The sequence below is a fragment of the Equus asinus genome, chromosome 17, assembly GCF_041296235.1.
Source record: "Equus asinus isolate D_3611 breed Donkey chromosome 17, EquAss-T2T_v2, whole genome shotgun sequence".
Lineage (NCBI taxonomy): Eukaryota > Metazoa > Chordata > Mammalia > Perissodactyla > Equidae > Equus > Equus asinus.
In genome coordinates, this window is record NC_091806.1 from 32,399,740 (window position 1) to 32,422,585 (window position 22,846).

Sequence of the window (22,846 nt, forward strand, 5' to 3'; positions counted from 1 at the left end):
GGGAGAATATAACCTATCAGGCAAGGATTTTGTTCCAGCTCATTCAAATCCACATGCAACTGGGATTTCTCTCAGCTGCTGTTAAAACTGATCTTAAGCAAATGTATAAATTATCTGAATACTACTTAGCTGGATGTGCCAGAGACCTTTAAAATGTCTCCACCATTTTACTCAGTAATTTCTCTTCTAGAAGAGAAATTAACAAATGAGTGCAACCCGATAGAAAGTGACAAATATAAGACTGCATCTCAGGTATCAGCTGGAAACAGATGATTCATTCAATATATTTTAACTGAAAAAATAATAAAGGGATTATATGCAGAGGTATGAATAAGGGAACCAATTATAGGCGGCAGTGTACTGACACACTAGCAAAAGCCGGAAGCTGTTATGACCCCTGGACCTCACAGGCATAAGAGAGTACAGTATTATCAGAGACAAATGAGAGCTAGATTTATTGGCAGCAAATGTGGCTTTAGGGAAAAAAAAGCAACTATTGACAGAACTATGGCCATGCAAGGAGAAAGCAGGAAGATAAATACTCCAATCTCTCTCTACTTACCCTCCCATTTTTTCCCTGTCTCCAGTTGGCTAAACCCAACTGGAAGCAAGAAGGCAGAGTAGACTAAATGAGTCAGTTCTCATAATTGAGCCTTTTGGGACAGGACACGGCAGAAAAGAATGCTGAGTGGGGAGGGCAAACAGAATAATCAGAATAAGATTTATTATTATAGTATTTTATGCAAAAATATGTTAACAATCTTATTTCCCCATAATAAAGTATTTGCGAAACAATTATTGTATGAAAGAATATTATGCAAACTTAAATTTATGTTTCAAGTGCTTAACATTAATTAAGTGCTTACTGTGCACAATAAATATATACATATTCTCTTAATCTTCAAAACTCCTATGAAGTGAGACTGTTATTATCCTATTTCCAGTGATGGAACTGAGTCACAGAAAGTTTAAGTAATTGATGTGAGGTCACGTAGCAATATGTGATGGAGTTGGAATTTGAAATTTGAATACAGTGACTCCAACTTCAGAGGCAACATTTATTTGCATTTCCCTGATAAAATGATAATGAATATCTTTTCATAGGCTTACTGGCTGTCTGGATATCTTGTTCTTTGAAGTAGTACTTTAAGATTTTGCCAATTTTAATTGGCTTGCTTAACTTTTCTGAGTTTATTATATATTCTAGATGTAATCCCTTTCTCAGATATTTTTATTGTTAACATTTTCTTCCTAATTTTGACTTATACTTCTCATTGATGTTTTTTGATGAGCAGAATTATTTTTTAAAAGAAGTCTAATATATCATAATTTTACTTTATGTTAATGACTTTTGGGTCCTATTTAAGAAATGCTTGCCTTCCTCAAGTTTGTGAAGATATTTTCCTATGCTTTCTTCTAAAAACTTTATAGTTTTAGCTAACACATTTATGTCTGTGACCTACTACAAATTAATTTTTACATGTATATAAACTAAGGGTCAATGTTTATATTTTCCATATTATATATAGTTGTTTTAGTGCCAGTTATTGAAAATATTTTTGTTTCCTTGTTGAATTCGTTTTGTACCTTTGTGGAAAATCAATTGAATGTGTGTGTGTGTGTGTTTAATTCTCAACCCTCTATTCTGGTCCACTAATAAATTTTTTTATCCTTATGTAGTATCAAGGGTCTTAATTATTGTAAATTTTTATTATGTCTTGAAATCTAACAGCATAAGTCTTCCAAAATTGTTCTTCATTTCTTTGATTATCTTGCTATCCTGAGTCATTTTTATTTCTTTCTAAAATTTATAAAAAGAAGTCAGGAGATCTTATTTTCGACTACATTGATTCTTTAAAGGTCAGTTGAATATAATTAATATATTAATATTGAGACTTTTAATCCATAGACTTGGTGTGTTCTTTATTTATTGGTCTCCTTAATTTTTCTTAGTACTGTTTTATAGTTTTCTGTACAAATATATTTCATATTTTTTCATTAAATTTATATGTAAGTGGTTGTAATAGTTTTTTAATGTTGTTGTAAATGTTTTTCTTATTTTAATTATCAGTTATTTTCTATCAGTATATAAAATTACTACAAACGTATCCATTGACCTAGTATCCATGACTTAGATAAACTCACTTATTAGTTCTAGTCATCTGCAAATTCTCTTAGATTTTCTATTTACGAGATCAAATCATCTGTAAATAAAAATAATTGTATTTCTTCCTTTTGAAGTTTATTATTATTGTAGAGCGCCCCCACCTAAGAATCTTGCCTTCTGCTATCTATGCACTTATGTATAACCCTCCCACAAAGATTCTGAATTTGAATTGTCCAGTGTGACATCAGCAAATGTGGTGAGAATAAAGGCTTGATAAGCACTTGCACATTGGAGCTTGCCTTGTTTGAATCATGAGACACTATGCCATAAATTAAGAAAGGAAAGACTATGTTGAGTGAGAGGCCCGACTGCCCTTGGCAAACTCTCTTTTCTAGAATCTCAACTTTATACAGAGAGGAAGCAAGCTAAGAAAGCTACTCAGTGCAAACATGTACCAATTTTTGTATAAGTGGAAGAAATTCTCACAGAACACACCCAGGGAGTAGAGCCAATATCTACAGATCACAAAGGATTAGGAGACCAGCCGCAGAGAGAATAACTGGGCTGTCATAAAAGAATGTTCCTTACTGCTAGTAGAGGACCCTGACAATGTGCCCAATTAAATTCAGAATCGCTATGGACTAGTGACTACTATGTGCCTTCTCTTCCCCCTCTTTTTTAATGGCAGTGTCTACTATGGTTCAAATTGGGAACTGATGTTAAATACAAGAGCCAGAATTTTGAGTCTGGATTGTAATTTTTATTGTTGAGATTTTTTTTATAACACAACATATGTTTTATTGTGATATATCATGTGAAAAGAATGTGCTTTGAAAAGAATACGCATCCTGTAAATGTTGAGTGAAGTCAATTAGGTTAATGTAGCTAATAGTGTGATTCGAATCTTCTATCTCTTTATGTAGTTTTTCTACTTGTGTTACCAATTGCTGATAGAAGTGGGTTAAAGTCCACAACTGTGACTGCAGATTTGTAAATTTCTCCCTTTAGTTCTGACAATTTTTGTTTCTTGTATTTTGAAGTATTTATTATATGTGTACATATTTAGCATTGTTATAATCTTGTTAACGGTTTAACCATTTTATCATTAAGCAATGTTCTGTTTTTTTATTTTGCTGATAATATCCCTGGTCCAGAAACCCACTTTGTCTGATCTTAAATTACCCACGTTGTCTTTTTTATGATTAACATTTGCATGAAACGTGCTGTTCTTCCCTTTAATTTCTACCTATATTTTCTCATACATAAGGTGTGCCTCTTGCAAAAAGCATATAGTTCATACTTTTTCTTGTTAATCCAATTTGATTGGAGTGTATACATACCATCTTCCCATATGTTTTTTATTCATCGTTTCTTTTCTTTGTTCTTTGGTTTCTCCTTCCCAGCCTCTTTTTGAATTTAAAATTCTATCAGCTTTATAGCTATATTTTTATTGAGGTTATGATAGTTTACAACATTGTAAAATTTCAGTTGTACATTATTATTTGTCAGTTATCTTATAGGTGCACCTCTTCACCATGATTTGAGCCCACTGACCATCCTCCTTCCTCCAGTAACCATTAAATAGCTCTCTTTGTCCGTGTGTTTGTTTATCTTCCACATATGAGTGAAATCATACAGTGTTTGTCTTTCTTTATGTGGCTTATTTTGCTTAACATAATACCCTCAAGGTCCATCCATGTTGCTGTGAATGAGACGGTTTTGTCATTTTTTTATGGTTGACTAGTATTCCATTGCGTGTGTGTGTGTGTATATATATATATGTGTGTGTGTATCTATATATATATATACACACCATATCTTCTTTATCCAGTGATCAGTCGAAGGGCACTTAGGTTGCTTCCACATCTTGGCTATTGAGAATAATGCTTCAATGAACACAGGGGTGCATAAGTCTCTTTGAATTGCTGATTTCAAGCTCTTTGGATAGATATCCAGTAGTAGGATGTCTGGGTCATATGTTATTTCTATTTTTAGTTTTTTGAGAAATCTCCATACTGTTTTCTATAGTGGCTGAACCAGTTTGCATTCCTACAAGCAGGGTATGAGTGTTCTCTTTTCTCCACAATCTCTCCTATATTTGTTATTTTTTGTCTTGGTTATTATAGCCATTCTAACGAGTATGAGGTGATATCTTAGTGTAGTTTTGATTTGCATTTCCCTCATGATCAGTCATGTTGATCATCTTTTATGTGCCTATTGGCCATCTGTATATCTTCTTTGGAGAAATGTCTGTTCATATCCTCTGCCCATTTTTTGATCAAGTTGTTTGATGTTTTTGTTGTTGAGTTGTGTGATTTCTTTATATGTTATGGAGATTAACCCTTTGTCAGACATATGGTTTGCAAATATTTTTTCCCAGTTGGTGAGTTGTCTTTTTGCTTCAATTCTGTTTTTCTTTGCCTTGTAGAAGCTCTTTAGTTTGATGAAGTCCCACTTGTTTATTCTTTTGTTTCCCTTGTCCAAGAAGACACGATGTCCAAAAAGATCCTTTTAAGACCGATGTCAAAGAGTGTACTGCCTATATTTTCTTCTAGAAGATGAGGTCCCCATACTATTATTGTATTGTTGTGGATATCTCCTTTTTAGGTTCATTAATAGTTGCTTTCTGTACTTTGGTGCTCCTGTGTGGGGTGCATATATATTTATAAGTGTTATGCCATCTTGGTGAAGTGTCCCTTTCATCATTATATACTGCCACTCTTTGTCTCTCTTTACCTGTTTTGTCTTGAAGTCTACTTTGTGTGAGATGAGTATGTGACACCTGCTTTCTTTTGTTCACTATTAGCTTAGAGTATCGTCTTCCATTCCTTCACTCTGAATCTGTGTTTGTCTTTGGGGCTGGGATCTGTTTCCTAGAGGCAGCATATTGTTGGATCTTGTTTTTTAATCCCTCCTGCCACTCTGTGTCTTCTGATTGGAGAATTCAATCCATTTACATTTAGAGTGATTATTGATATGTGAGGGCCTAATGCTGTCATTTTATCACTTGTTTTCTGGTTCTCCAGCATTTCCTTTGTTTTCCGTTCCATGTATTTCAGACTACCAATTGTTAGGTAGTTTTCTATGCTGGTATTCTTGGTTTTCTCCTTATTTATAATTTGTGTCTCTGTTCTAATTATTTGTTTAGTGGTTATCATGTAGTTTGTATAAGAAATCTCATAGATGAGATAGTCCATAAGGTCGTCCCTTGTTTCCTTAGACTAAGCCAGTTCCATCCTTTTCCTCTTCTCCTTCTAAGTTGTTATTGTCACATCTCTTCTTGGGTTGTGAGCTTTTGGTTAAAATGACAAAATTTTATTTATTCTTGGTCTTTTCTTTCCCTTTCCCTTTAATGTTATAATTAAGCATTTGCTAACCTGTTCTGATGGAGAGCTGCAATTTTCTGATTTTGTCTATCTACTTATCTCCTTACTCAGGGTTTTGTAACTCCTTTCCTTTTTGTCCTCCAGGTATGAGGGCCTTCCTAAGGATTTCTTGTAACAATGAACTCCCTTAAATTTTGTTTATCTGGGAAAGTTTTATTTCTCCATCATATTTGAAGGATATTTTCCCTGGATAGAGTATTCTGGGCTGACAGTTTTTGTCTTTCAGACTTTTGACTTTATCATTCCATTCTCTCCTAGCCTGTAAGATTTCGGCTGAGAAATCTGCTGACAGCCTGATGGGGTTCCTTTGTAGATTATTTCTTTCTGCCTTGCTGTCCTTAATGCTTTTTCTTTGTCTTTGACTTTTGCCAGTTTTACTACTATATGTCTTGGAGTTGGTCTTTTTACATTGACAAAGTTTGGGGATCTATTGTCTTCTTTCACATGGATTTCAAACTCCATTCTCAGGTTTGGGAAGTTTTCAGCTATTATTTCTTTGAAGAAGCTTTCTTCTCCTTTTTCCTTCTCTTCTCCCTCTGGGATACCTATAATCCTTATGCTGTATTTCCTAATTGAGTTGGATGTTTCTTGGAGAGTTTCTTCATTTCTTTTTAGTCTTACTTCTCTCTCCTCCTCTATCTGAAGCCTTTCTATATTCTTATCTTCCTGACTGCTAATTCTGTCTTCCATAATATCAGCCCTACTGTTCAGGGATTCCAGACTTTTCTTAATTTCATCCATTGTGTTTTCTGTCTTCAACATTTCTGATTGATTCTTCTTTATAGTTTCAAGCTCTTTTGTGACATAGCTCCTGAACTAGTTCAATTGTCTATCTGTATTCGCTTTTAACTTGTTGAGTATTTAATGATAGCTATTTTGAATTCTTTGTCATTTAATTTATAGATTTCTGAGTCTTCAGGATTGTTTTCTGGGTACTTGTCATTTTCCTTCTGTTCTGGAGATTTAATGTATTTTTTCCTACTGGTAAATGGCATGGATTTATGCCTCCACATAGAGATAGAATTTGGTTACTGATTCCACTTGCTGTCATTTGGGGGAGGGGGCAGGAGCTTGTAATCTGCACCCATAAGGATCCCCATCAGCTGTTCCTGATTGAGTCTCAGCCACTCCTTGTATTACAGGAACCCTGTGGAATCTCCCACCAACTCTGGGAACAATCACATGGAGGATCTGGGTTGCCGCCGCCTGCTCCCATAGACTGCCTAAACTTACTACCCCCTTGGGGACTGCAGCAGTGTCATAGGCTTTTGAGACAACCAGGAGCTTGTTTACCCAGACTTGTGGCTCCACCGCCCTCTGGTCCTAGGTTGTACCAGCTGTTGTGCTAGGTGGATGGGGCCTTCCCACTGGGTCTGAGCCTGTGACACTCCCTGGGACTGTGGTGGAATTGTGGACTCTCCCATTGGTGGAGAGAGTGATCGCACAGAGGCTCAGGGCTACTGCTGCTTGCTTCCACAGTCCCACCAGTCATACTGCTCCTTTGGAGCTGCTGTGCTACTGTGGACGTTTGCAGTATCCAGGGACACTTTGACCTGTGCTGCAGATACACTGCTGTCTGTTCCTAGGTTTCACCAACCTTTGAACTTAGTGGGTGGGGTCTCTCCACTAGGACCAAGCTTAGTCTCTCCCTGGGGCCATGATGGGACTGTGGGTTTTCCTCCTGGACAAAGGAATGATCACACTGGGGCTCAGGGTTGTCACTACCCACTCTCTTAGTCCTGCTGGGTCTCACTTGTCCCTTCAGGGCCACAGCAAATCTATGGGCATTTAAGGCAGCTAGGGGTTTGTTCACCCAGACTCTCAGCTGTGCTACATCTGCTCCTAAGTCACACCAGCCTTTGTGCTTGGTGGCTGGGGCCTCCCCACCAGATCTGAGCCCAAGTCACTCCCTGGGGTCTCAGTGGGACTGTGGATTTTCCCAGTGGTCCAAAGAGCAATAATGAGTGGCTCAGGGCTGCAGTCACCTGTCTACACAGTTGCACTGAGGCACACACCTACCCTTGGGGTTGCAGTGGTACTATGAGTGCTTCAGCCAAGAGAGCAGTTGCTCACAGGTGCTGGGCTGTCTTGGGGATGGAGAGTTCTCATCTACCTCTACCTCCTCGCCAGGGGTAGTCCATCCACCTTCCAATGTATAGCAACACGAGTCTTTCAGGCATCCTGAGGTGCTGTGTGAGTATCCTCTGTTGATCAATGAATGCCCATTTAGTTGTACTTTGAAGGGGGAGAGAGAGAGGGAACCACTTACTCTGTCATGTTGCTGACATCACTCTCCTTAGCTATATTTTTTGTATCATATTTTGTAGACGCATTCTTATCACTGCCTACCATGAGTTATTATGATATTGCTGCAGTAAATATGTAGAAACTTTGGTATATATAATTCTATTTTCTCCCTCCATATTTATGTTCTTATTGTAACATTCTACTTATACATTCCATCATAGGTGGCATTTTTCTCTTAAATAGACAATAGTTTTTAAAGGAATTCTAAAAGTAGTCTTTTACATTTTTTATTTTAATTTTAAGAATATTTTCTCTGGATATAGAGTTATAGGAAATTATATTTTTTTCTTTTATATGTTTAAAGATGTCATTTTACTGTCTACTGGCTCCCATTTTTCTGATGAGAAATTATTTGTCTTCTTGTGTTTTTTTTTCCCCTATGTGAGAGTAAATTTTTTTTCTCTCTGTTTTTGATGCCCAGCCATATCACTATTAAGAACCTAAGCAGGTGGGGGCTCAATGCATTAAAATAAAATAAAATTGAAACAAGGCTTGAAAATTCCGAGCACACAAAACCAGAATGGCTATGTAATAAACACTGAATCTAGCTTATTTCATGAATGTAAGTGAAACAACTTAGATGATTCCTTGTAAATGCCTCTGGTAATCATAAATGAAATTTAAATTATCTTCTTAAAATGGTATAAGATAATCACTTTTACCCAATCCTTTGTCATCTGGAAACTCCCACTGTAATAACAAATCGTTGTAAAAGTTAAACAACTTTCTCATTGTCACTTTATGAGCCATTGTGTAACAACATGCCTCTGAGCTTCTAACCACTTTCAGTTTGAAGTCTCCTTGTTTGTGAAGCTTGTTTGTTGCTCAATGAAATATACATATCAAGTAAAGTTATACGAATTTTCTCTTGACAATTTTATTTAATAACACATCACAAATGCAAAATACATTCATCTTACCCCAACATCCCCCAAAACATCAATCCATCACAGCATCAACTCAAGTCCAAAATCTCGCCTAAATATCATTGGCTCAAAAATACCAAACCTCCTCATCTAAACCATCTAAATCAAGTTCTAGATGAGACACTGAGTATGAACCATGCTGGGGCAAATTCCTCTCCATATGTGGACCTGCAAAACTAGAGAACAAGGTATCTGCTCCCAAAATGCAATGATGGGACAGGCATAGGATACCAGTTACAGATATTTCCATTCAAAAAGAGACAAAATTGGGGTTGGCTCAGTGGCATAGTGGTCAAGTTTGTGTACTCTGCTTTGGTGGCTTGGGGTTTGCAGGTTCAGATCCCGGGTGCTGACCTACACACCAGTCATCAAACAATGCTGTGGCAGTGTCCCACATACAAAGTAGAGGAAGACTGGCACAGATGTTAACTCAGGGACTATCTTCTTGACCAAAATGGAAGAGAAAATAGAAGAAATAAAAGAGTTATTGGTCCTAACCAATTATGAAATCAAAGAAGGAAAACTCTATTAGTTTTCAAGGTGGAAATAATCATCTGTAGCTCATAGCCCCACCCTCTGGACCCAAAGTATCACTGTGGTCCAAGGCACCACTCTCTAGGCTCATGGCTCTGCCCCTAGAGCCATCTTTCCTTTTTCACGAAGGACAGCACTTGTCTTCAGTTGAGTAGTTTTATCATCCTATTTCCTGCTTGGAGAATTTTAGGAATTCAACAGCCTTTTCTTTCTTTCTTTCTCTCTCTCTCCCAATCTCTCTCTCTCTCTCTCTCTCTCTCTCTCTCTCTCCCTCCCTTCCTCCCTCCCTTCCTTTCTTTCTTTCTTCCCCCCTTCCTTCCTTCCTTCTTTCTTGTATACTTAATATGATTTTATTTGATTAGCTACTTTTATTTGGTTTAAGCGTAAAGTGTTTATTATCATGTATTCTGTGGTTTCCAAAAATGTTGGAATGGTTAAAAAAGTAGATGAAGCTTCCAGGAACAATTTCTAGTCCCAGCATTTCACTGCTTCTGCCAGAATCAGAAAGACAGCGAAAAACGAAGTTGCTTGCTATAAAACCTTGCCCCCTGAGCTGTGATCCACGTCAGCAAAATGGATGCCTTGCTTCTTGCCATGCTCCCTTCTTTTTCTTTATTGTTTATTGTAGTAAGAACTCTTAACATGAGATATACCCTTTTAATAAATTTCTAACTGTGCAATACAGTATTGTTAACTAAGGTGTAATGTTGTACAAATCTCTAGAATTTATTATCTTGTATTACTGAAACTGTATATCCATTGAATAGCAGCTCCCTATTTCTCTCTGCCCCCAGCCCCTGACAACTACGATTCCACTCTCTGTTTCTACTAGTTTAACTATATTAGATACTTTATATAAGATTCGATTTTCTAGGCATTTCTTTTGCAGTTGTGTTTCCTGCAGTTAGATGGCAGGGGTTGCTGTTAATTTGTTCATAAAACCACAAGTTGGTTTTTACGAGGCATGGCTAACAGAAAAGAATAAGTATAGCATAAAAATCAGTTGACTGTGCTTTGTACAAAATCTCTGAGTTCTCTAAATCTAATGACATTAATTATTGACTAAATACTGTCTTTGCTCATCCAGTCTTAAAATTACTTAAAATTACTTTTGTGTCAGTTCTCTTTTTAGTTTGTTTTTAGTTTGCCTTGAGGACGTGAATTGTGAATTATTCATCTTTGTAGTCCCAGGGACAACTTTAGAGCCTGGTAAATAGAAGGTTTACAATAGATGTTTATTGAAAACGACAAATAGGAGAATGATTCAAGGAAACAGAAGCATCTAGGTACAGATTTACACTTATCCTCTGTGAAAACTTGTCAAGGTTTTCATAAAAGTTTGTGATCCTCTATTTTCTTAATCAATTGTCTTTTGTGTCTCAAACTCAATTCTAATACACTTTCTTAGGTAAACTTCCAACTGGCATACAAGTTTATTACAAATTGGAAAGGAAGAATTGAAACTGTCACTATGTGCAGATGACATGCTTTTATATATAGAAAACTCTAAAAAATTTACCAAAAAACTTTTAGGAATAATAAAAGAATACAGGCAAGTTGCAGGACACAAAATCAATATACAAAAATCAGTTGTGTTCATATACACTAAAATTGAAGTAGAAGAAAGAGAAATGAACAATACAATCCCATTTACAATTGCAACAAAAGAATAAAATACCTAGAAATAAATGTAACCAAAGAGGTGAAAGACCTCCATGATGAAAATTATAAAACTTTGTTGAAAGTAATTGAAGAGGACACAAAGAAATGGAAAGATATTCTGTGCCCTTGGATTGGAAGAATTAACATAGTTAACATGTCCATATTTCCTAAAACAATCTACAGATTCAATGTCACCTTTATCAAAGTTCCATTGACATTTTCACAGAAGTAGAACAAAGAATCCTATAATTTACATGGAACAATAAAAGACTCTGAATAGCCAAAGCAATCTTGAGAAAAAAGAACAAAGCTGGAGGTATCACACTCTCTGAATTCAAAAGATACTACAAAGCTATAGTAACCAAAACAGTATGTTATTGGCACAAAAACAGACACATGGATCAATGGAAGAGAATTGAGAGCTCTGAAATGAAACCACACATCTATGGACAGCTAATCTTCAACAAGGGAGCTGAGAACTTACAATGGAAAAAGGAAAGTCTCTTCAGTAAATTCTGTTAGGAAAACTGCATGGTCACAAGCAAAAGAATAAAAGTAGGGCATTATTTTGCACCATTCACAAAAATTAACTCAAAATGGATTAAAGATTTGAATGTAATACCTGAAACCATAAAACTTCTAGCAAAAAACATAGGCAGTGTGCTCTTCTACATCGCTCTTAGCAGCATATTTTCAAATACCATGTGTGACTGGGCAAGGGAAACAATAGAAAAAAAATAGGCAAATGGGACTACATCAAACTAAAAAGCTTCAGCACAGCAAAGTAAACCCTCAACAAAATGAAAAGACAACCTGACAATTGGGAGAAGATATTTGTAAACCATATATCTGACAAGGGGTTAATATCGAAAAGACATAAAGACCTCATACATCTCAACAATAAAAAAACAAACAATCCAATTAAAAATTGGGCAGAAGTTCTGAACAGACATTTCTTCTAAAGAAGATACATAGATGACCAATAGACACATGAAAATATCTTCAACATCACTAATCATTAGGGAAATGCAAATCAAAACTACAATGAGGTATTGCCTCACTCTCATTAGAATGGCTATAATTAACAAGACAAGAAATAACAACCTTGTAGAGGATGTGGAGAAAAGAAAACCCTCAACACTGCTAGAGGGAATGCAAACTGGTGCAGCCACAATAGAAAACACTATGGAGCTTCCTTAAAAATTAAGAATAGAACTACCATGTGGTCCAGCTATTCCACTGCTAGGTATTTATCCAAAAAACATGAAAACACAAGTGCACAAAGATATATGCACCCCTATGTTCATTGTGGTATTATTCACAATAGCCAAACTTGGAAATGACATAAGTGCCCATCAAGGGATGAATGATTGAAGAAGATGTGGAATATATATCCAATGGAATACTGCTCAGCCATAAAAAGATTAAATTGCCGGGGCTGGCCCGGTGGCCCAGTGGTTAAGTTTGCACATTCTGCTTTGGTGACCTGGGGTTCCCCGGTTCAGATCCCTGGTGAAGACATGGCACCACTCATCAAGCAATGCTGTGGTAGGCGTCCCACATATAAAGTAGAGAAAAATGGGCAGGATGTTAGCTAAGGCCAGTCTTCCTCAGCAAAAAAGGAGGATTGGCAGATGTTAGCTCAGGGCTGATCATCCTCAAAAAAAAAAAAAATTTAAAAAGTAAAAAAAGATTAAATTGCCATTTGCGACAACATGGATGGAATTAGAGGATATTTTGCTAAGCAAAATAAGTCAGAGGGAGAAAGTCAAATATTGTATAATCTCACTCATAAATATAAGATAAAAGTAACAACAACAACAAACAAACACATAGAGATAGACATTGGATTGGTGGTTACCAGAGGGGAAGTGGAGAGGGATGAGCGGAAAAGGGATGACCAGGCAGATGTATATGGTGCTGGATGGTAATTAGCCTTTGAAAGGCGAACATAATGTAATCTACACAGAAATAGAAGTATAATGAAGTACACCTGAAATTTGTTTAATGTTATAAGCCAATGTTACCTTAATTAAAATAACCATAATAAATTTATTAACTAAACTAAAATAAAACAATAAGTGATTTTATTGTTATCTCTCACAGTTCTAGGAGTTGACTGGACTCAGCTGTGCAGTCTTCACTTGGAGTCTCATGTGCTTGCAGTCAGAGTTGAGGCTGGGATCAGCTGAACATTCATTCACTCACAGTTGAGTGACTAGCTGGGAAGACTCAAGATCTGTGAGCTGGAACAGCTGGACTCCTTGGGCATCTCTCTCTAAAACTACATGATCCCTTCACATGGTCTCTCCAGCATGGCTGCTTCAGAGTAGCAAGACTTCTTACATGGCAATTCAAGGCTCCAGAGGTACATGTCCTGAGAGAGAAGTGCTAGGTAGAAGCTGTACTGGCTTTTCTTAGATAGTCTTGGAAATCATGTAGCATCATTTCTTGGCTATGTTATTAGGCAAAGATGTCCACAAAGCCCTCCAGGTTCAAAGGGAGGGACACAGACTCCCTTTCTTGATGGTGAAGTGGCAAGTTTCTTCAAGGGAGTGTGAGTTGGAAAACATTGTGCCCATTTTTGGAAAATACAGTCTATCACAACCACTGATAATATTTTCTTAACGTTCTTCCCATGCATCTCTTTCAGCCTATTCTGTTTAACATCAATGGGTTTTAATGATGCATGCTACTATAAAAACTTCATTGTTCATATTAGATCAAGTATTATATTACAGAAAATGAAACTGAGGTTAGTAACATGGATTGTCACACAACGAGTTAGCTGCAGAGCAGGACCAGATACCAACTCTCTCAATTACAAACATAGGACTGTCTACTACTCCACGTGGAATAATTAAAGCAGAGCTCCGTGATGTTTCATATTGGAGCTGTGAGTAGAATAGTGTGGATTTTGAGGTCCTTGAGGAAGGCAGGATTGCTAAGAGGCTGGATGGGCAATCCCAATAAAAGCAGGTGGAATGAAAACAAATGAAGTGTAAAAGTTTGAGATATCATAGCAAAAGGAATGTGACTAATTGTATATTTCCTCATAAAGAGGTTGCAATTTTATGTTTATAGAAGAATAGAAGTCATCTTAGACTGGGGACAAATAAACCTAGTTTAGTAAGGCAGGTAGATTGAATTTGGAAGCCAGGGGACACTTACAAAGAAGGGAACACCTTTTTTATTTGAGTGTCTATGATATCCCAAGTGCTATTGTAGTTGTATAATATACATATCCACTAAGCCATAAACACCTTTGGGACATTGGATTATTATTCACGTTTTACAGGTAAAGAAGATGTGTTTCAATGCTCAAGTAGTTTCCCCTAGATCACACAAGTGGATCACAACATGCTGAAAAGACAATATTGAGAACCAGATCTTCTCTCTATGCTACAGTGCAATTGCTAGAAAAATTAGATTCAATAACAAGTAATAGTTTGTTCCAGATATGGAAATACTTAAAAAGAGATTTGGGGCAGGGATAAAGAACACACTCTTGTGGGTAACTACAGAATATTTTTAAGACAGATGTCTGAAAGACGTCACCACCAATCAGTAGGCTTCTAGATTCACAAAGTCCAAAAGCTGGACTGGAGCTCACAGTTCATGTGGTTCAATGATTCTTTAGCACATCAGGGTCACCTGAGGGTTGTTTTCAGAATACAAGTTCCTGATTCCTTCACTAGAGTTCAAGTTTGTAGATCTAGTGTGGGATTTGGAGGAAAGTAATCAAACCAGGTTTGTAGCTTTTTCTCAGCCTCAGAGAAGTCTGATGATTGACCCTTGGTCAAATCCCCCTTGCTACTAATTCAAGAAGTTTATAGGTGTACACTGCATCCAAGATACACGGCAGTCCCCCTGAAATGTCTTTGAAGTGACTCAAGCACTTGTACCTGTTTATTAAAATTGGTCATGGAAGAATTTGTAACTGATGTGTAACCTGTATTTTCTGAGAAGCAGCTGCACCAGAAAATAGGTGCTAGTCATTTACCCCCGAGAGGGCTATCAATAAGCAAAGCATAATGCCTAAGGAATACTGGAGGTGGGGTTTCCCTGAACTGAAGTGGTCCACACCCACTGAGCACTCTCTTTCTCATGACCATGCACATCCCAAGCATGGAATGACTGGATATTAGGAAGCTGTGCCTGAGAATCATGAGACTTCTACCATGCTGTCCCTGTGTGTTGTGGGAGTGTCCTGTATATATTTTTAAATCTTTCTGAAAGCTTGATTCTTGGCATATCTTGGGAGTTTCATTGTCAATCTGAACCCAACACCCCTGCAGTTGGCCAAGCAGAGAGGGCCTTGCAGGGTCTGAGGCTGTGAATTTTGAAAAAGTTCCTCCCAGTAATTCTGATGTACAGCCTCAGTTGGAAACAACTGGGACCAATGGCTTCATTTTATAGATGAGAATAGGCTTAAGAATATGGACTGACATGACTAAAGTCTCACAGCTACTTAGGGACAGAGTCAGAACTAGAACTGATGTCTTTATATGCATTCTCTCTGGTTTTCCATTGAAATACGTTCCAAAGTGTGTTTTGCACAACACTCGACCCATGAACACTCTGTGATGAATCAGATTCTGTATGATTGAACAAGTTTACTTTTGAGAAATGCTGCAGGCCATCTGAACTTTCTGGAGATTTGTACTGTAGTAAAGGCTCTGAAAAGTTGTCTAGGTAAGACATTTTGCTTCATTTAACTCAGAATTACCCAAAACAATGTGAACATTGGCTCCTTCATTTTTACAACTATTAAACATCTCACTGAATAGTACCTTGGCAAAACAAACTTTGAGAAAATCTGACCTAGGTAAATCTAGATTCAATGAAAACCTGTCTTCAAACCTGCAAAAGCTGGACTGTAGGTAAAACATGCACTTATTACTGTCTAAGTTATAATCAATTTGCATCAAAATTTGTAGTAATGTAGGCTATAAAGATGTGAGTTATTGTTGTGACTTAGTATGGGGGTTAGAGTTCTTGTTTCCCAGACCAGAGGTATGTGCAAAAGCCTCAGCTTCTCAGAGGTTGGAATAGGAGGCAGATTTCTGAAAATTAATCAAAAGCTGAAACATCACAACTATGCCACAAACTCTAGGCAGAGTCACCCATCTGGTTATTGGGATGAAAGAAATGTAGATGCCCAGGGCATAAGAAGGAGAAAGCTCTTCCTATTGATGAGCTTTCTCAGGGCACCTTTCATGTCCTTGTTTCTCAGGCTGTAGATGAAAGGGTTTACCATGGGTGTTACCACAGTGAATAGTACTGCGCCAATCTTATCTCTGTCATCAGGGAGCATGGATGAAGGGAAAAAGTAAACCCCTACAATAGTCCCATAGAAGAGCAATACAACTGTCAAGTGAGAGCCACAGGTGGAGAACGCTTTCCACTTTCCCTCTGTGGATGAAATTCTCAGGACAGCTCTGATAATGCAGATGTAGGAGAAGAAGATGAGGGAAATGGGGAAGGTGATGACTAATAGGCCCACGAAGAACAATACAAGCTCATTTATCATTGTGTCTGAGCAGGACAGTTTGAGAAGAAGGGCCAAGTCACAGAAGAAGTGTGGGAGAGTACTGCTGTCACAGAAGATCAGTTGAAGGAGCAGAAGGGTGTGTGTCAGGGCAACAATATTACTGAGGACCCATGGAACGACTGTGAGAAAAATGCAGAACCTGAGTTGCATGATGGTCAAATAGTTCAGAGGGTGGCAGATGGCCACAAAACGGTCATATGCCATGACTCCCAAGAGGAAATTGTCAATGTTGACAAACACAATAGAAAAGTACATCTGTGTGATGCAGCTCTCATAGGAGATGGACTGACTGTTGGTATGAATATTCATCAGCATTTTGGGGACTGAAGTAGAAATGGATGAAATATCGGCAAAGGATAGATTGGCAAGGAAAAGATACATGGGGGTGTGAAGGTAAGAATCCAAGCCAATGGCCAGAATGATGAGCCCATTCCCAGCCACAGTTACCAGGTACATACCTAGAAAAAGCACAAAGAGGAGCTGCTGCTGCTCAGGTTGGTTGGAGAGTCCCAGGAGGAGGAATTCAGAGATGGTGGTTTGGTTTCCTTGATGCATGTTTCTGCTGATCTGAAGAAAAGAACACATATCTTCATACCCCAACATGAAGCCCAATACGGTGCCATTTATTTACAGCCATTGCAGGGAGATGGGCACTCCTTCCAGGCTGAAGGGGAATGAAGAATGAAAAAGGACCACTTAATAAGGAACTGCATCAGCAGTGCAGAGATTCATAAAATGTATTAGAAAGAAAACACAGAGCCAAGATAGATACTTCTCAATGAACAAGTTTTAAACTCTGACATGATTCTGAATGTGTTTTCTATAGTTGGCTCCAAATGTAGTGCAATGCTCCAAATTGAGGGTAAAAGGCAAGATGTACTCCATATTCTAAAGATGCTAGTTACCTCTGAAGGAATTATTTAAAAATGAACAAGCTGGTCCTAAGACCTTTCCCACCACTCCCCTTCATCCTTTAAATCTAAGAGGATTCAAATTTGAGGAGTCATTAAACTGATGAGTTTGGGGAAGCCTATAGTAATATACTATTTTGTGAGTGCTTCTTCCCACTAAATTTGGGGGGAGAGCTCCAAAAGAACTGCTGTTGGAGAAAGTGTACAGGAAAAGGAGACAAGAATCTTATTTCATTCACTGCTAGATATTAGGTGAATGGGTAAAGTTTTGCAGACACCTAAGAACCTAAAGACTTGTACTTGACTCTCACTTTTAGAGCTGGGAGGCTCACTGGATTAGTTCATTATGCCAGGGACATGAGGAAAGCATGGTAAGGCAATCCTGCATCATCATACATAGAATGGTATGAAAAAGTGAGCTTCCTAAAGACCAAGTGAATGCTACAGGAGATCTTTGTGCTCAAGCTAACTTTTTGAGACTCCAACCAAGGAGTAGCCTACTAGAGTGGAGGAGGCTGTAGCAGTAAGCGGTTATAGATTGGCTCCCTTATGAAAGTGTGATCATAATGAGATGAGGGAGTGAATTCATTGCCCTTGTCAGAGAAATGCTTAATGGACAGTCCCAGAAAGAAGGCCTCTGAAGAATCCAAAATAGTTTCATGGCAGAGCACACCTGTTACACATAACTCACCAACTGCTACTATTCCATGGAAACAGACTTGAAGAACTTTTTCCCCTTTCCCCACTCCCATTATTCTTCTCTACAACTGTACATCCCCAAGATTCCTGAGCTCAGGAGGGAGGACACATGCTTTGAAGGATGTGAAATTGAAGTTGTAAATTGTGATGGCTTTTGAATACATGGAAGTGGGTCTTTAGTATCAAGGTAAAACTTATTAAAACTAAAAGTGACTGGAAAACTATAGGGACCACTCAAGGTGTCACCCAGAGGCAGGGAAGGATAGTGGACTGAGTGTGGTTTTCCTTGTGGCTTATTGGAAAGAATATTGGCTTGAGAGTCAAGATGTTTTGGTTCCTGTCTTTCTACTCTCCTTGCATCATCTCCCTCTCACTTTTTTCTCTCTCTTCTACTTATCTCCAAAACCACTTGTCTCTCAATGATTAGAGATTGCCAATTTCCCAAATAGCTTTTCTTTCCAAGAAGAGGTCAAAACAACAGGAAACCTTTACCTCTGGCATTCTGGAAAACTGAAGGCAGTGGAGACTGGAGTGGTAGCACTGAGGTCCCTTTGCCCCTGAGAATCTTGGCTTACAAATCAGAGAGAGGGGAAAACTTATATGTAGAGGGAGACTCCAAGGCAAAACTAAAATGAGATAAAGGAATGGCAAGCATCTATATGTACACCTCAGGGCGAGATACAGACTGGTGTTAGAGGGTTCCGTGATCTCTAAGCTATGGGGTCGTTTGGGATTGATCAGAATGGGAGAGTGTATACTTTTGAGTGACAATCTCTAATCTCACTTCCCTGTCCTACCTCTCTCCCCACCAGCAGTCCCACACAAATTTCTCTGTGAGTCACCTGCCTCACTGATTAAGAGCAGCACTAAAGTCTAAAATGGCTCACCTCTGAAAGACAGTAAGATCTCAGGAAGCTAAGGAATTTGGATCCAATAGCTTAACTTGTTGTTGATAGTGTAGCAGGCAGGAGAATGAGAGTAGCTCTTATATATTTTTCAGAACCAGACTCTTTTCTGCAGCACCAGAGTTAAGAGAGTCATGTTGCTGGGCTCACATGGGACATGTAGCTACTCCTTTGGGATAATATCCCTGAAGTGCTTTCCTCAAGACAGACAGTTGTTTTCACATCCAGTAGGGTAAATGGTGAATAGACGGGCAGCTCTGTTGTTTTGTTTGCTTGTTCATCTTCAAGTGGCTCTTCCTACTTGTGATTTCTTGTTTTGTAACATAGTTGGTTATTGTTCTTCATAGCAAGTGAGTTGTTTGCTATGTGTCTTAGGTTCCCAGTGAGACAGTAAGCATTTTGAGAGTTCCTTCTCCATTTCCGCTATAGGGACTAGAAGTGAGGAAAACTCAGTAAATACCTTGAGAATTGAATTAAATTCCTGCACTATGGATTATGACTCAAAAGAGATGCCATCTCTAGTGGAAGCGGATAAGTCCTGGCTTTCTGTACCACTTGAATGAATGTTAGCTTTGGAAGGGAATCTGGAGATCCAGTGATTCAGCACTCAGGACTATTAGTTGCAAACAAAAAAAATAAATTCTGGATTTTTAATTTAAATGAAACCTATTGAGATAATATTGAGTGGTTCACGGATACATTGGGAAGGCTGGAAAAACAGAACTTGAGATGGACAGGAGCAAGGGAGGCTGTATAGCTAGAGACACAACCAAAATCAATAGATCCCTTCTTGTAATGCTTACATGTGCTACATAATATAGTGCAGTTTTTTCTCAAGAACACTTGCCCACTCCTCAATAGGAAACTGCTTAATCTATGGGCCAACTGTGTAGTCATTCACAGCTAATGTTTGGAATAAATGGGTAATGGAGAAGAAAGAAAAGGCAAGCCATTTTATCTATATATCTATTCACAGCTAGGAAGAAAATTGGGTGGAATCAGAATCCTGAAACTCGTCCATGAAACATATTTATGAGTTCTTTCATCAACTACTGCTGTGGTCTAAATGTGTTTTGTGTCGCCACCACCCCACCCCCACAATTCATATGGTATTAGGAGGTGGGGCTTTTGGGAGATGATTAGGTCATGAGGACGGAGCCCTCAAGAATGGGATTAGTACCCTTATAAAAGAAGCCTTATAGAGCTCCCTTGCACTTTCTGCATGTGAGAACGTAGCAAAAAGATGGCCATCTTTGACCTAGAAAACTGGCTCTCACCAGATACCGAATCTGCTGGCACCTTCATCTCAGGCTCCAGCTTCCAGAACCAGGAAAAATAAATTTTTGTAGTCTATATGCCACTCAGTTTATGGTATATTGTTATAGCAGCTTGAAGGAACTAAGACAATGGCTGTCTTAGCACAGGTTTTCCCAAAAGCAGACCTTGAAGCAGGAATTTAAATCCTGACATTTTATTTGGAAGCTAAAACTCCAGGGAGATAAGGAGGAGGGCCATAGAGGGTATTGAGGCTAGACTAGATGCAAAACAATGCAAAGAAATGCATTACTGCAAAGGTGATTGTTCATAAGCATGGAAGAACCAGAGATTACTTATCAGATATGGTCACACAACATGTGGGTCTCCTCTGGAAGAAGAAATCACAGCCAGGAGCAGCTCGGGGAGGAGATAAAGTAAGGGATATGTATATGCCCTGTTCCCTCTCATCTCTTGCTTCTCATCAGTCAAAATTCACCCCATGAAGACTTGATTCTTCTGAACTTCTGGGTTGTGTCATCTGGCCCCTTGGTGGCCACACAGGAAGTCAGGGACCATGTTCCACAATATGGCTATTAATCTGAATCTAGAAGAGAGGGAAACTTCGTGTGGGCAGGTTTGGCATATATGTTCATTGTGAGTGTCTGCTAGCTGGCAGATCTTGGAAAGAGGTAGCAGAGTTTGGCAGGTAAGCAGTCATTAGAAAGAGAGAGGTAATATACGATTTGTGCCCAATGCAAATTACTTCTTGTGCTACCCAGATCTATGCATGCCCTCTCATGATCTCTAGATTCTTTAGTATAGTGTGGCACCTCTATTCTTCCTAGAGAATGAAACTACTCTGAGGAGGAACGTAGAAGTCTAGTCAGTGTAGAGCAGCTCTTGCTCAATCTTTTGTTCATTGTTGCCCAGGAACCCCCTTAAGGATCTTTTATCCTCAGTAGTTTTCCATGAAATCAAATATGATGGAGTAAGATTTTTAGGGTTGAGGTTTGAAGAGCCACAAACCTTTAAAATATCTAAAATGCCCCTCCCCCCGTACTGCTTTTTGTCCTTTTGAGACCCTTTCAAGGCGGTGACCAGTCTTGATCTCTAGGAAAACTAATACAAGTGTTAGCAAAACAAGTCCTTAAGTCTTTAGCTGGCTCTGAGGATCTGATTGACACTCTTCATCTTCCTCCCCCATCACTCACTCTTCGATTTCTTCACTCTTGACTCACACTTTGGCTGATCTGGGTTGTTTTCTGTTAGACCCAGAACTTTTTCCCTGAGGAGAATGAATTCTTAATGACTCTGACCTTTTGAGCTGTGGTTGTTGTAATTGCTCTTTATAGTCTTTCCTCCAGAGTTTGGAATTACTCTGGCTCAAGGTTTCAAGAATGGGGAGCCCATTTTCCCTACCATGCTGTGACATTGTGGAGATAGAATTTGAGTGTTAGCCCTATCTAAAGAGAAGGACTTGGAAAATTCTCTTGAGCCTCTGACCGCATTTTTATCTGCTCAGAGTTTATTTATGAAACATTATATAGTCTTAACTCTATATCCTGTTCTAGCTTAAGTATTACGTGGAACTCATGAGTGCTAACGTTCAGGTTCTGTCATCTAGAAGCTCACAGTTGTCTTGAAGATATAAGACATGAATAGGAAGAAAGAACATATAGTTTCTAATGGCAGGTGGAGACAAGTGCAATGGTTGCTCTCAGATATTAATCATGGTAGAGAGAATAGCACAGGAATTCATGTGAGAGAGAACTATATGTAGACTGGGGTACCAAGTAAATATTTCACAGAAGAAGTGAAATAGAGCCATGCTTCAAAAATTGAAATGATTTATATAGGTGAGGAGATGCAGAGAAGGATTTCTAAGCAGGTGGATGGTATGAGCAACGGCCAGGTGGTAGGATCATGCGTGGCAAGTTCTGGGTTCAGTAAAGAGACCAGTGTTGATAAGATTAAAGTTCATATAAAGAATAAGAAAGAAAGTTGTAAATTTGTAACTTGGGGTCTGATCCTGGCACACTTTCAATGTCGAGAAGGTGTTTGGATTTGCATTTACCAATTCCTTACTGAACACACATAGTCTTTCATAAATTACAGAATGTAGAGTAATTCCATGAACAGAGTCATAGAATCTAGAGCTGAAGGACACCACAAAGGTCAACAAGAACATCACTAATTGCACAATAGATTAACTTGATCCTCAGAGGGATGAGTGACTGGTTAACATCAGTTGGTTAGTTTTGTCATAACCAAAACAATAACTCACATGAGTGATTCCTAGTCCGGTTCTTTCTGGTTGATATTATTTCAGGTTGATGTAGTAGAAAGAGCAGGGACTTTGAAATGAGGCAGACCTGAGTTTGAACCCCAGATCTGCCACTTAACGGATGTGTAAACTTAGGCACGCCATTCAACTCATTAGAGCTCCTGTTTCCATATCAGTAAACTGGAGATGATGTTCGCAAAACACCTGAATTTGTCCCTGGAATATGGTTAGTGGCTCAATAGATATCAGCTTCTCTTTTGTTTACTCCAGAGGGACCAGCATCCTAGGGAGTATGATTTAGAAGCTCCACAATC

The 22,846-nt window shown here is 38.4% G+C and overlaps 1 protein-coding gene across 1 annotated transcript; it reads right to left on the bottom strand.

Moving 5' to 3' along the window:
- Positions 1-16,056: 16,056 nt before the first annotated feature.
- LOC106822138 (olfactory receptor 1S1-like) lies at positions 16,057-17,061 on the bottom strand. Its single transcript, XM_014827181.3, has one exon. It carries the CDS (start codon positions 17,059-17,061, stop codon positions 16,057-16,059), a length of 1,005 nt encoding a protein of 334 aa, XP_014682667.1.
- Between the last annotated feature and the right edge of the window lie 5,785 nt (positions 17,062-22,846).